The sequence below is a fragment of the Emydura macquarii genome, unplaced genomic scaffold (assembly GCF_026122565.2).
Source record: "Emydura macquarii macquarii isolate MOO-44397 ecotype Brisbane River unplaced genomic scaffold, CSIRO-AGI_Emac_v2 contig_691, whole genome shotgun sequence".
Lineage (NCBI taxonomy): Eukaryota > Metazoa > Chordata > Testudines > Chelidae > Emydura > Emydura macquarii.
In genome coordinates, this window is record NW_027130828.1 from 16722374 (window position 1) to 16737632 (window position 15259).

At 45.2% G+C, this 15259-nt stretch overlaps 1 protein-coding gene across 1 annotated transcript in view; it reads right to left on the reverse strand.

The window, feature by feature from the left end:
* Positions 1-15259, reverse strand: part of LOC137148963 (collagen alpha-1(V) chain-like) — a 132135-nt gene that overhangs the window by 69615 nt on the left and 47261 nt on the right. Inside the window, exon 8 of the mRNA XM_067542196.1 lies at positions 4477-5349. Coding sequence (XP_067398297.1) covers positions 4477-5349 — 873 coding nt within the window. The remainder of the gene's footprint in view (positions 1-4476; positions 5350-15259) is intronic.

Sequence of the window (15259 nt, forward strand, 5' to 3'; positions counted from 1 at the left end):
GAACAGCACTCTGCTTCCCTCTCTTTCTCCAGAGGGTCTTCTCTCATCTCCAGTCCCTCCAATGGGGTTCCCTGCCACCTGGAATTTCTGCACTGAAAAGAAAGGCACTAACACAATCCACACTGTGCAATGGATTAGGAACTTTGTTTGTGTAACCCTCCCTCCCAGGAGCCACCTCTCCTCACATCAAGGCATGTCACATCTATTCCAGGCTGTAAACCCCTCAGGCCAGGCACCAGATCTTCAGCCTTTCTGCAAAGCACCAAGGACAGCTGTGCAAATGATAAAGCAAGGAACGCAAGTCTGAAGCACTGAGCCAGGCTGAGCAGAGCAGCATTCACAGGGTAAAGCCAGAAGAACTTCCAGCAAGAATGGATCCAGTAAAGAGACATATTTGGCGCAGCAGAATCCATTGCCACGTTCGCAGGGGTTTGTGCACTGTGTGGAGCCCTGGGCAATGGCACAGACATAAAGCCAGCTCGGAAGAAAAATATTTTCCTGATTTAAAGTCTTCTGGGACATATTTAAACACTTGAAAAATCCATCACTTCTTCGCTTTGGTCACCATGAGCCATGGGGCATATTAACAACCTTTCGGTGAGACTTGTGTGCTAAAACCACCTAAACGGCCTGGGTCACAGACACAGGTCAACTGTGAGGCCTCAGATTTACAAAAGGAAACACCTGAGTTGCTTTGAGTAATTTCAAGAGTCCTTGGATCATAGTAAAAAGCCAAGTTACATTTTTCCATTCAGGATCTGCCTCCTGGCAGATTTTAAGATAAACTGTGCTATGGAGATAAGGGCTAAAAATCACTGACCCATAACTCAACTGCCACTACAGACAAGTGAATGAAACACACCATTCAGGCCTGTACGCAAAGGGCTCTAGAACAAGAATGACCCACAAGTTCTGATCTAAATATTTTGGTTGAAACATCTTGTCAGAAGTTGATTTTGTTTCTGTCTTTTCCCCACCTCTCCCTTTTCCAGTGGAAAATAAAGGGGGAGGGAACCCAAATGAGAGATATTTTTCAGTTTTGTTTAGCCATAGAAGAAGAACAATGCTACAAAAAAAGAACTGAACTAAGCACCATTCGCTCGCCCCCCCCCGAAATATCTTGCAGGAAATGTACAGCTTTCTTCACTTTGGCTTCTCCCAGACTAGGCCATGCCCACCAGAATGTTTGGAGTGGACATTTTGTTGCATGCTCTGCTTGTGTTACTCTCCCTGTCCTGATGACAAGGCAGCAGGATTGTCGAAAGTCATGAAAACGTTGTGATTCTCAAAGTCTTCTCAGCATCTGTTCTAGTCTCTAAGTCTAGTTCTGCAGGCAGTAGCAACAGCAGCAAGAAAGTGGCTTGTGGGGGGGAACTTAATATACCTAAATTTAAATGTCAAGTGACCCAATACCCTGGTGATAAACTCCCCTTGGTAAAAGTATAAAATACATTTTGTCTGCAGTTGGCAGATTGAGCAGAATTCATCTTGTGACTGGGACAGAGTTCTCTGAGGATTGACTATTTTACATGCAGTTAATTGTCGGTGTTAGAAAGTCACCCGCAGCAGTTACAGGAAAATCACTGTGTTATTTCCTATACCGCTGTGCGGGAACTGTGGGTAAAGGATGATAGTACAACGACAATGACTGGAGAGCTCCAGCACACACGTAATCACATCAAACCAGCTGTTGAAGAGAATTTGACACCTGCAGATTACTAAAGTGAAAAGCAAATAACTCAGAATTCCAGTCCTGGGTTTTGTTTGAGCAGAGATGGTTTAGACTTCTTTTACTGGCCTCTGGACAAATATCCATCCACTAAGCTAGGATCATGTTCATAGCCGTTAGCAGAAGCTAAGGTCTTCAGAAATGAAGAGGTAATGCAGTCTGTGATGGATGTGGAGTTGCTCTCTAATAATGTATGAACATTGTATGTTGACCTGGGTTCACTGTATGCTTTATTGGGTTAAATCAACAGCACTGTTAGGAAAGAAAGTGGAAGGCAAAAACAATGACTCTAGATAAGACACTCACACACCGCAGGCATCCAGCAAACACTGGGAGGGGCAGAGGGGGTGTGACGGGACCACCAAACAGCCACTGATTCTGAAGAGACTGGCTCTACCTCCCGCTGAGTCCACCAAGCTGGTTTTGGACAGCAGGGCTAAAAAGCCTGGGAACGGAGAGAGCAAAGAACTCTGGCTGGATAAAAAAGTGACTCTCTGGGGACCTGTTTGGGGGAGCAGATTGTCACCCACTGGGGTGTCAGAAGACAGGCCTGGTTGGTTCAACATCACCAGGTGGCAGGACGTTAGGCACGTCGACTGTTCATAGCACTGAAATCTTTTTTCCCTTTGTTATGCTTCCTTGCGACTGTGAAAATTAAACAATACTGTGCTTTATGAAGGCTGGCTGGGCACGGTATTCACCGCTGGTCACACACTACCTTAGGGGAGCACAGTTGACACACATAAGGATGTACCCATGGGCCCAGTCTGAGATTGGGAGAATCACATGATTCCACCCCATGAAAGGTAAAGGCACCAGGCCGGACACCTGAGGGCTGCACTCAGAGAGGGGACAGAGGTGCAGCGAAACCTGGAGCCAGGGCATAGCCTTTCCCCATCTGTGAGGCGGACAGTTGAGTCCGACAAGGGGTCAGCGGGCAGCACAGACTAGTGCGGTCTCAAACAGCAGCTGTAGGGAAAACAGCATCACGCCAGGTCCTCAGCAAACATACTGCATGGTAAGTGGGGTGACTCTTCAAAACCTCCCCCTCCCACCTTCACAGGCCCCCTCCCGAACCCTCCTCCCATCCTCCCCAGGGACGCATGGACAGGGTCTGGCAGCCACCCATTGGCCCTGGCTTCCTGTCTCTGCTCCCATGGCACTAATCTCAGTCTGACTCCATAGAGCCAGTGATGGATGTCCCCTGCCCGCCCCCACAGAAAAACAAAATATAGAAGGTGAGGGAAGAAATGCGTAGATGGAAGAATGGTTTAAGTGAACAGGGAACCTGACTGGCCTCTGGATACCTGGGTTCTATTCCTGGTTTAGCCCCTGACCCGCTGTGAAGCCCTGGGTGAGTCATTTTGTCTCTCCGTGCTGCTGTTTTACTTCCTGCCTTGCTATTTAGACTCTTTGGGGCAGAGACTGTCTTACGCCATGTATTTGGACAGCACCTGCCACACTGGGGACCTTGGGTGGGTTTTTAAGGTGCTGTTTGCTATACAAATAACAAGGAAAAACAAGATGAGAAGAAAAAGTGGGAGGAGAAAGGGAGAGGAAATGGAGAGAGAGCAGCAATTGTTCTGGGGCATGGTGCAAGGGTACAAGGGAGCTGGGTCATATGCATCCACCAATCTATGGTGCATTGAGGACTGTGCTGGAATTGCAAGCTATCACTTTATCACTGCAGATGAGTGTGTTAGGGGAGCAGTGTCCCCCTGGTCCTGCTTGCAGGTGAGCAGACTCTGTAGGGAAGTGTGCCATGATGAGCCAGTCTGGAAAGAGCCAGCCTAGAGCAATGTAGGGGGAGTTGGGTCTTGCTGCCTTAGGGAGCAGCCTGCTTTGTCTCTCTCTGTCTTCGGGTTCTTATGTATTGTCCATCTGAATTATCAGAAATAAAGTTGTGTTACATGGCAACCCTTCCAGCCAGAGTAGCTATGTTTTTATCTAAGTTCCCTGTGTGTGTGTTTGCTGTGCACATAACACAATCCACCACCATTGGGGGACTCCAGCAAAAGTAAGAGGATGAAAGTCACCCAGGGAACTTCTAACCGTCAGAATACTTTTGCTCAAAAGTGCCTATATTCCTAGAAACCTCAAATGATGCTTTGGTTGAAGTGAGAATTAGGAACAGGGGGGACTTTTATGAAGCTTGCCAGAGCTTAGGAAGGCACCATGGCTTCTAAGCTTTCCCAGGCAGCAGCAGTGCCTGCAATTATCACTGCAAATCCTCAAAATTGCAAGAAGCATTTGCCTTTCTTTCTACCCATGAGCTGGAGTTTATGCATCATCCCACCCACATTCATTCAGCTGGAAAAGGGAGTGGGGGAACAGCAACAGCACCTTAAGGGTTAACAGTTTAATATTTTAAAATAGACTGCCCATAGTCGTGGGGGCAGAGTTGAGTGGGCAGGAAGGAGGGGGTGGAGCTGGGCCATTGCAGAATGCTCAGTTCGACATTAATGGCTGCCTCCTGCAGTTACTGAGGAGGGCCAGGAACAATGACAGTTCAGCATGATGGGCAGAGGGGTGAAAGCCTACTGACCTCACCAGCTTTCAGGCGTGGCGAAGAGCCTCCGAGATCTGAGCCTCTTCTTCATACACCTCCCTGCCCTTCCCCAAATCCACGTGCCTTTGCAGTCAAGGTCGCCTGTAGCTTATGACCGCCTCAGTTATGGTAAATGAGGATTCTCCATCGTATACAGAACTGTTCTCTCAGACAACCCCTCACATCCCATTCCACTTACAGGCAAACCTGGTGGTCCTTGCAGCCCATGGGGTCCTGGCTTCATGCGAACCTGTCGCCCGTCTGCTGCTGTCCACAAGACACCGCTGTCACCGTGGTCCTCGCTTCCCTTTGCTTCACTCCCTGTCTTCTCTCGATGCACGACCCCTTTGTTATGTTCTGTGGGTACCACCTCAACATCCAGCAATGTCTGCATTGGTTTCACAGCATCCTTGGGGCTTAGGGAAGCTGTAGACGGGATCTCTAGGGTTCCTCTACCCACAGGTTTCTCTGCCTTCTTATAGGAGTCAGGAGAGGGGACCCTGGGTATGTTTCCTGCAGAGGCCCCGGCCTGACTGACCTCTATGGAGACTTTGGAGAAGATGGAAGGGTTGTCTAGGTCTATGATGGTGTCAATCGGTTTGCTGGGTGAGAACCAGGTCCAGGAGCCCGTGTCTCCCTTCAGCTTTTCTGTAGTGATGTTCTCATCCTCGGGTTTCACAATGTGGTCTTTCTTGGAAGCCGGTCTGTTTACTTTGGCAGAGGTTTCCGAAAGGATAACACTGTCATCAGCCGCCTGAGCATCTCGATGCCCAGGAAGAGGAACTGAGGTAACCGTGGAAGTTGAATCACTGAAATTTCCGGCAACCTCTGAGTCACTTCTGCCAACCCCAGACCTGCCGGATCCTGTGATTTTATTGGAGGTGGAGTTAAAAAGCTCAAAGCCTTCCTCTTCAAAAGAAAGGCTTTCCTCCACTTCCTCAGCAGAGGGCCTCTTGGTAGAAGGGGCTGAAGTGAGAGCACTTCCATCGGGGTGGGGGTTAAGGTTCTCTCGAGGATTCTCCCACACCAGCAGCGGCCTCACTGCCAAATCTGAAGTGGTAAATTTTGAGCCCTGAAAGGAAGGAAGAAGAAAGGACTTTTTAATCATTTTAACCAGACAAGGCATCCTCTGTTAGCATTCCAGGCCTTTGGAAAACACCTCCTGTTGCCATGCTGGTCCAAAAACAACCCATCTTTGTTAGCTTTTAGGTCCAACCTTTTCTCCCTCACCCATGAGGAGATGGGCATTGGGCAGGGCTGCATAGCAGTGGCATGGAGCAGTTAATTCATTTATTTTTGATTATATGTAGTTGCTGAGTGGTTGGGTTTGATCTGGTGTAATGGATGGCCTAGGTTAGGCCTAATTTCAGGGCAAAATGGAACTTTCTCAGCTGGGGAGCTACAACCCAGAGCTCCATAATTCATGAGTATCATTTTAAAACATTGCCAAAGGCACTCAGAGCATTGGACAACTGAAATTCTAGGCCACAGATGAAAACTTAACATGTAGTCACTTCTTCTATTAGCCTCAAACTAAAGGGTAAAATAAAATTCAACGCCTGTTTTTTGGGGTTTTGGGGTGGGGGGCAGAGTTCTGTGGCTGGAAATCCAACCCTGGTGCAAGCAGATTTAACTGAAGTCCATGGAGTTACACTAGGCACAAATCCACTCCCAAAGTCTTTGAGGTACAACTTTTAAAAGGCCCCTTGTGGTCTCTGTGCAGCCACACACACACAAGCATGTCTCAATCAAGGGAATTTGCTAAGCTCCCAGCCCTCACTCTAAAACTTCCTCTTCCATTTCACAACAGCTGGAACAAGACTTTAGGCAGCAAATCTCCTTGAGGTTCCAGCTGGGAAAGGGGGAGGGGGTGGGCGGGGAGATGGAAAGATGAGAGGAAGCGCAATCTCTTGGACATTTGTGGCAAGTTAATGAATGTAACATGGTGACTGGCAAGGGTTTCATTCTGTGTTAGCCCATGATAGTAAACTGCCCCTTTGGGATGGTGCAACTAGCGACTATTCTTGTATCTTTTTAACACAAGAGAAATGGAGTCCAGGTACCTCACTGTTCCCCACACAGTGACAAGGGGTGGGATGGGGGAATTATGACATTAAAAAAGTTCCAAACTCAGAAAGAAAATAAATCTCCTAAGCAAATAAGACATTCAATCCAAAGTGGTTTAGTTGCATTAGAATGTATGATAAACTTCATGTTCAGTACAGTATTCACTAACTCCAACTTAGGTTAACGGTAGGGTCTGAATCCAGACTTTTCAGCAAATCGAGTCTGCTCTCTGGAAACAAACACCTGACACTTTCCTTCCTCTCTCCTGTCTGCCTGAATTTGCTTGTTGTCTCAGACTGTAAGCCCTTTGGGGCAGGGACTGTCTTTTTGTTGTGTGTCTGTATATTGCCTAGCACAACTGAGTCCTGGTTCATGACTAGGCGCTACCACAATACAAATAATAAATCACAATCAGAATCATCTTAGAGCAGTCAGTAGAGGGAGACCATGTCCCACCCTTGCCTTGCCCTTTTAAATCTCCCATAACTGCAGTTCCATTAGTGATCGCAACCTCAGGAGTACTAGTGTAGACAGAGTCATCAGCGTTGTTACCGGGTTATAATTTGTAAAATGGGGACAGACTAGAAAGTAACACTTCATATATCAGAGCCTCTCTAGCCCATCCACATCTGCCAGGATCTTGCTTTTAGCAGAACTGGTTAGCAACATTATTTGGCCCAACTATTCACTAGGCACCTGGTCTTGATTAACAGACCCACAGTTGCTTATTTAGAAATGCTGAATTAGTCTGTCACAAACAGCAAGTGCACCAAGAGGCAAAATAAAGAGAGGAAACATATAATTAAACTTCCAGAACATGAAGTCCCTCTTTTAACATGACAAGAGGGCAGGGAGAGGAGGGAACAAGGAAAAAGAAAAACAGACCCTATTCAGGCTATGCTTACACTAGCGGCAGCAAAATCGCCGCTGCCAGTTCGATCTTTCATGATCGATTGAGTGGTCAGTGAGACCCGCTCAATCGATGAGGGTGTTGACTTAAGTCCACCTCCTCAACTAGCGTAGCACTGAGCGGACGGGAACGCTTTTCCCGTGGGCTCAGCACAACGTGAACAGCGCGCAGAAGCAGTCGACGGGAGTTACGCAAACTACTCTGCATAGTTTGCGTAACTCCCGTCGACTGCCGCCGAATTCCCGGGTAAGTGTGAACAAGCCCTTAGTTCACCCTTCCCTCAACTCTGTTTCTGTAACAGTATTAGAACAGGTATGGATTCACAAGGAAGCAAGGCAATGGAGTCCATGCCAAAGCCATGAACCTGCTGATAAGTTAACCCAACCATCCCTTTTTAAGTTTACCTTTTAGAATCAATGAGGCTTTCTCTTGATTACACAGAAACCCAAACAAGATATAACTCTTATCAAGCAATTCCATATCTTAAGAGATATCATCATTTCACTACCACAAAATATCGCCAACATCCTAGGTAGAGCTGGGTGGGAAAGTTTTCCCGTCCCTTGAAAATTTTTGAGATTTTGAAATTTTTGCCCTTCCCAAATCAGGACAAAGTCAAAAATCTCAAAAATGGTCATGATCCAGAAATGGCAGGGGGGGCGGGGGTGTGAGGGTGGGGAATCAGTTTTTATTTTGTCTGTTTAAAAATATATTTTACTATAAAAGTGGTTTCCAACTGGAAAACCAAAAATTTTCATTTCCAATATGTCAAAAGAAACACTGACAATTTCAAAACTTTTTCAAAAAATATCTCAAGCTGTTGCTATCGCCAGTGAAACCACTGGGAGATTTCCCCAAAAGACTAGCGTATTCACAGCATTTTTTAACTCCACTGTTCATTTCCTCAAGAACTAAATTAAGCCACAAAATTAAAACCCTGAGTGATACACTCGAATGGTCTCTACTCACAGTGTGTATGTATTTGAAAAAAAAGGGCCATTTTTCCATCAGTGGTTTCTTCCAATATTGCTCCTTGGAACAGAGAGTTGGTTGGGTTTCTATAAATACACACAACTTATTTAAAGGAAACTGAGCTGAAACTTGGTGTCAAACAGTAAATCCATCGGCTCGGTAGCTGTACAATTGCTGCCCTGTGGCACTGTACTGCAGCCGTGCATTGATCTAGCTGAAATAAGTGTAAACTCCATACAGTTAGATACAGCATTTCCACAATGAAAATGAAGGAAGGTCAATACCACGTTTCCGTCTGATGCACAGAGTTCAAAATAACCCACTTCCCCTGAGTGCATCTCACACACCTTCAGTCTCTTGGCAAGCCTGATTAACACAGACACAAACAGCCAGCTTGAGCAGAAATAAAGAAGAAAAAAAATCACTTCAGAACGAATTATTTGAGTTCAGAATAAACAAACAAAATCAAAGTCCCCAGCAGTGCGGGGCAGCAGCCTCAAAAGCCACAGCATCTCCACTGAGGTCAGTTGAACGGCAGAAAAGAAGTCTGGTTAAAAACCGGACTTGTACATGCCCAGTTCACTAAGTGAAGATTCTGGTTTGACATCTAAGGAGAATGATACCAGAGCAGCAGAATGAGACACGGCTGCTTGCCTGAAAAGATTTATGGACACGATATAAATATATAGCAAAATTTCCCTGCACTGCATGTGCTGGTTAACCTCAGCCAACCTATTATCCTCTTTGGTAACATTTTGAAACAATTTAACTCTGGCATTTACTTATCTTCAAAGGAACTGATATAAGCACTATCTAAGGGGGTAAAATAAGGGCATCTTCTGGAGAGAAGCAGACAGACAGATATCCGTAACTTAAGGGAGGCATATATTGGGGAAAGGACACATACCAAAAGCCTTTAAGACTTGCAACCAAACTAGACTGAACAACCAGGACAAATAATTTAACGTTACAACAAATGAGACTTACAGCTGTGCCCTCCATGGCAGGATGCGCATGGTGGAGATTAGCACCAACTCCAAACTATTCTCCTACCTTAGGAAAGCCTGTGGCAGGACGAGCTGCTTGCAAATCCAGCAGCAGACAACCCAGCACGAGTATCTTCATCATGTCCAGCAGAGCTGAGTGCTTGGGGCAAACCCAAGCATGGGGAATGGAAAGGTTAGACTGTGCAGTTGGCATAAGACTCAAGGGATGCCATATAGCCCTGCCCATTTCACTACCACAAAGCCAGTCCCAACGAGTGCTCTCAGTTTTCTCAATGGAAGCACAGACTGCAGATATGGCTGGGCTCCAAAAACACACCACAGATTTCAGGTTCTTCTTCTTTAAAAAAAAAAAAAAAAAAAAAAGCCACTGCCATTTTGCACTTAAAGATCAAGGGACGCAGAGTGGGTAAGGAAATTTTATCCCATTGGCACTGGAGTAAGCAGTCTCTCTCTCCTCCTGGCTATGTGACTATTTTGTACAACTCCAGTAGCCAGGGTGTGGTCAGATTTGACTGGAGAAAGGCTTTCCTTTAACAGAGCCCAGAGTAAGGGTGTCCAACGACAGAACCCATTTTACTTCGCAAACCAGCATGATCCTGCTTCCCAAGTGGACTTCAAGACAGTTCAACAGCAAAAGAGATGGAAAAGGAAGGTTTGCTTTTCCCTTTCAAACCCACACTTCCTAGTTCCCATCTTGAGCCAAGTTCTTTCATACAACACAGCGGCATAGGTTCAAAAGCTCATGACAGACCATGACTAGCGAGACACTCTTCAGGAGAGTGGGTGTGGATGTCTGCATGTGTGCCATTCTCCTCTCTAGCCAGTATTGCTCTCCTACCCGTAAGACCACATCCCTCACTGTCACAATGCCCTTATGTCACTTAATGGCCTCCTTTGACAGCCGTATTTCCAAGGCTGGTGCCTAAAACAGATCTTGAATAGCCAAACCGCCATCCAGCTACAAATGATCAGGAACTGACTGCTAACATTCTGTCTCCGAACTCTCACGGCAAAGTGGAAGCCAGTGGCTGCTGCAGAAGAACAAAGGGTAGGATGTCAAACAGAGAGAGGGAGGAGGGGAAAAATAAGTAAGAAGAAACGAGGGTCAGGATAGAAAATAAGCAATACTAATGCGAAGAGCCAACGGAGACTTTTCTTGCAGAGACGTCCTGATTTGTGGATCAGAGTGTCTTGGGTTCAGGTCCCAGTGAAGCACAGATCCCTCAGCACATTTATTTCTATGTGCTTACAACCCTTTGAATAAAGGCGAAGGGCAGCATCTCTCCTACTTGGGGTTTAAAACCAATCGCAGAGGTGCCAGCTGTGGGTTACCCTGTGGGCAGAGCAATGCCTGAGCTTGCTGATCAGTGGTTGTGTTTGCAAAGCATGATCTGAAACACCTTGAGAGGAACAGAAATGGCACCAGGAAGATGCCAGGAAAGGTGCAACACCTTTGAACAAGAGCACTCTGCAAATAGAAGGCTCAAATCCAGCCGCTTGCCAGTGTTTGATGTCTCCTGTGCCTCCCTCACAGCCAGCTTTCCACATGCTGATGAAGCCAGCCTGCTTCATCTCCAGCTGGATTTAACAGCTAGGTCCTCTCAGCTTCTCCCCTGCATACAATACCACTGAATTAGCAATCCAATGGCAGGCACTCTCTCGTTTCAAGCCAGCACGAGGCTGGGAAGAAAAAAACCTATGGTTTCTAAGCAAAGCATAGTTTCTGGGTAATATTCAAAGATACCTAGGAAAGTGAGGGAGGCTTCTACACTGTGAAAGCACCATACAAGTGAACAGGATGAAATACTTGGTTCAGAGAACAAGTTATTAACCCAACAGTGTATGCTCGGTAAATCAGTAGAATTACAAGGATTAGAGCAATCTGAAATGTGCTACCAATTAAACCAAGGCAATTTCGCTGCCTTTAAAGCTGGAAGTGTGTGGGTGTGTTTAGGGCCCAACTAACAGCCCCTGTATTCACAGCCCCCATGTTAGCCACAGAACAGGTACACATCACCAGAAGCAGCAGCCCAACCTCCCCCACATAATTGTCCTACCGAGCCCACCCCAAGGGTGAGTGGGGAGATCATGCTCCATGAGCCATCCACACTTGGACTTCTCTAATGGGCCTGCCAGACAGCAGGCTGGTTATTGCTTCCTGGGGTGGGTTGTTTTTGTGAACTGGCCTGTGACTCCCAACTCATTGCACAGGCCAACCAACAGGCATCGGATGGCAACAGCTTCTAGGGCCAAGTTCTCGGCTCCCATCCCAGCTGCTTTATGTTCCTCAGGCAGCTAAAGAGACCCCTTCCTATGGGGGAATCCCCATGTGCTGTCAATCAAGCATAGCTAGTCCTACACCATGTACTCCTGACTTCCCTGCAGTAGGGGGAATGACAGATGTAGTTGGAACATTCCGTGCTATAGCAAAGTGATGGCAGAAGCATGCCCCTGAAAAAGGTGTGTAGGGGATATCATTCCAGCCAATGCACGTTACAGCATCTAAAGACCCTACAACCCCATCCCAAACATGCCCAGCTGAGCTCAGGTGTACAAGATGATCTAGCCCATTGTCTTTACCAACTCAATCTGAGCAGTGACCTAATGGGGAAATGCTTTGCATTCCCCGCCCCAGGCTCCTGAGCCATCTCCAGCCCCAGAGAGTGTAATATATGACTAGCAGCAGTGTATGCAACAGCCAAACACAAGCAAGTGTGTAAATAATGCTAGTGTTATGGACTCTCCTCTGTCTTTATTCCTGCTTCTGGCCTTCCCCCTGGCACCCAGGGTAGTCTCTGCATTGCGCTCAGCTCAGAGGGATGGGCAGGAGTTTCAGCCATTTGCTTGGTTTGAGACGATTTAAGCTTCTTCCCTTTCAACCAAACGAGCTGGCCTCCCAACCCACACTTCAACTAGCTCACCCACTGCCTGCCCCGTCAAACTCCATCTGCTCCCTCCAAGTGTAGGTTCTCTAGATCCCCACGGCCCTGTTCACCAAGGTATTCCCCCTGCTGGATCTTGTGTTTCTCCCCGTATAAGGGGATCACACTAAGCATTTACAAACGGGATCCTTCCTAGGTGAGACTCACTCCAGGGCCATTACAAGCCAAGGCCCTTTCTCAGTCAACAAGGATTGGTCCAGACACCAGGTTTTCCTAGATGCTATGGCTGAAGGTGAAGTGGCTTCCCAGTTTGCGAAGAAGCTTCATTTATCACATATTAAATTCAGCAAAAACAATGAGAATTCTGTGGCACTTTAAAGACTAATAAATTTAAATTTAATATTTAAATTTGTTAGTCTTTAAAGTGCCACAGAACTCTCGCTGTTTTTGCTTTATACAGACTAACACGGCTACCCCTCTGGAAATATTAAATTCAGATATTGCCCATTTTCCCTGGTGCTGATCCACACTGCATATCGTTTTCAAAAGAGAGGCAGTACCTGGATTTTTTTTAGGGCAAAGGAATAGGTTAGGTGCGTGCATGTTCTTAGAAATGGCACTGGTACAGCTCAAAGGCAGACTTGGGGATTCAGAAGAACATTGCCTTGTGCCCCTTTCAAAAAAGCCATACATGCAAATTTATATATTTTGGTGGAGGAGGTGGAAGAGAGACTGGAATGCCAGATTCCCAGCTATGCCTCTGACATCTCAGTTGAATGAGCATCCAAAGCAGTGGAGAAAACTATTTCCAAACTTCGTTGACAACAGTCCAGGCTTCTAAAGCCATATTTTATCACTTAACTAACACTGGTCTGATGTTCTTAGGTGCTGTGAACTCCCAGCTCCAGTTGCTGTCAATGGGTGCGGGTTTTGCTCAGTACATTTAAATAATCAGGCATGAACATTTTAAGTTTAGTTTCTTATACAAGGCTAAAGTGAAAGTCTTGCTAATTTGAACTAAAATAATTTTTTGTTCCCTAAATTCATATTTATTTTTATTTAATAAAGTACAGCATTAGCTGCCTTACTATGCATACAAAAATGTGGATGGTTAGAGTTCAATGGAAATTTTTTGTCAAACCATTACTTTGAAACAAAATACCATTTTAATCTAAATCGCAACGTTTCGAAAAACCTGTCCATTTCAACAAAATTGCATTTTGAAAACATGAAATAAAGCCTCTGATAATGTTGAAATGTCCTGTTCTGACATTTTTCAGAACAAAATGTTTTGATTTTTCCTATCAAAAGTGAATTTTCTAAACAAAATTCATTTTTATATAAAAACATTTAAAATGTTTTTAAAAGGTTGAAATAAGAATGAAATGTTTTGATTTTATTCAAATGAAACATTTTGATCAACCCAAAACAATTTTCTTTGTGGAATTTTGTTTTGAACGAAATTTCAAAATTTTGTTTTTGTTTTGTTTCAGAACAATTTTTTTTTTTTTTTAATTTGTGGAATTTCCCACGAAACAAAAAATCCAATTCCTGCCCAGCTCTGGTGTCTCCCTTCCTCTTGGCAAAATATATAATAGCAGATGCTATAGCATGGTTTCGGGCCACTAAGATTTCTTTATGTTTACAAAAAAGTATCACATTCCATTCACTATCTTCCTGAACTATGAAGTAATTCAAAGTAAACTGCAGTTGACAAAATAAATGAGTGTATTTAGGATTCTTGCTTTTTCACTGTGGGTTTTTCATTCCCGTGCTAATTTGCAATGGTTAGCTCAGTTTTTAGAGGACCTGATCCTAAATTCATGAAGTCAGTAGAAACCCTCCCATTTGACTTCAATGGGCTTAGGACAAGACCTGAGAGAGAATGAAGAAGAATCAATCCTATTGTAATGGGGCCTACCCTCCCCCATTAGCTGGGTTCCAGCTGAGTGTGGTTTGAGAGAGAGAGTGGGATTTCAGAAGTGCCTATGTGATTTAGGAGCCTGGGTCCCATTTTTAAAAGCAATTTAGTCACTCAGGATATGTATACACTGCAGACTAAACCCAGGTCTGTGGGACCTGGGCTCATGGACTCGGTGTTTCCAAGCCCATGCTTGAGCAGGATGCGAGCTGTGACCCAGCTCCCTTGAAGGGTCCTAGGACTCAGGTCCTGAGTCAGACTGATGTGTGTGTGTAGGCAATGTGGGGACTTGGGCTCAAACCTGAGTCAGAGCATGGACTTAGCGTGCAATGTAGACATGCCCTTAGGAACATAAAGGGAAAAGTTTTTCCAGTTATACCAATATATATTTATACTGGTATAATGCCATGTGAGCACCCTTATTATTCCAGCATGAGAGAGACTTTGTAGTTTTGCTTAAACCCCACCCCAAGTGACATAAGCTAAATTGGAAAAAGGCACTGTTACACTAGAATAAGAGAAACCATACATGGGACTGGGATAAAACCAGGATAACTACATCTCTTTACATTCACATTTTGGTTTATACAAAAAGACACGGCCTAAGTGTTATAGAAAATCAATAGGACTTTCACTCCTAAATCACTTGGGCACATCTGAAAATTTTACCCAGGGGCTGAGGAAATGGGAATTGAAACAAAGTGTTGTTTTACGGGGGTGGATTGCCTGTATGCAGCTCCGACTACATTCCAAGGTGTTGGCTTTTTAGACCACGTGGTCTCACCTCGTTCTGTCAACGTACTGATTTTACAGTATTGTGTGTTTTTCTAAGAAAGGATCCTTCATGAACGGAGACTTTAAATAACGCTTTTATATTGTACACACAATTGGGTGAAAGTTGTCATATATACTTTCTGTGAAACCAATTCTCAGGTTTGGGGGTGGGGGGAAGAAAGAAAGGACGCTCATGATACCTTTCTTTTTCAGTTTCAAAGTAGCTCTCCTGAAGCACTGCCCTCAGTTTCAACATTCTCTGTTGCCAGCACCCTTATTATAGATCGTGACAGAGCATCCATCAAAGCAATTTCAAAGCTGATTTCTGTATCCAATCAAGGCACAGCAGATGATCAAATGAAAGAAACATGCTGCAGCCTGTTAAACGCAAGGAACTGGAGAGAACTGCAGAGAAATCCCATCATGATTCCATGAGCAAAGGGACCGAA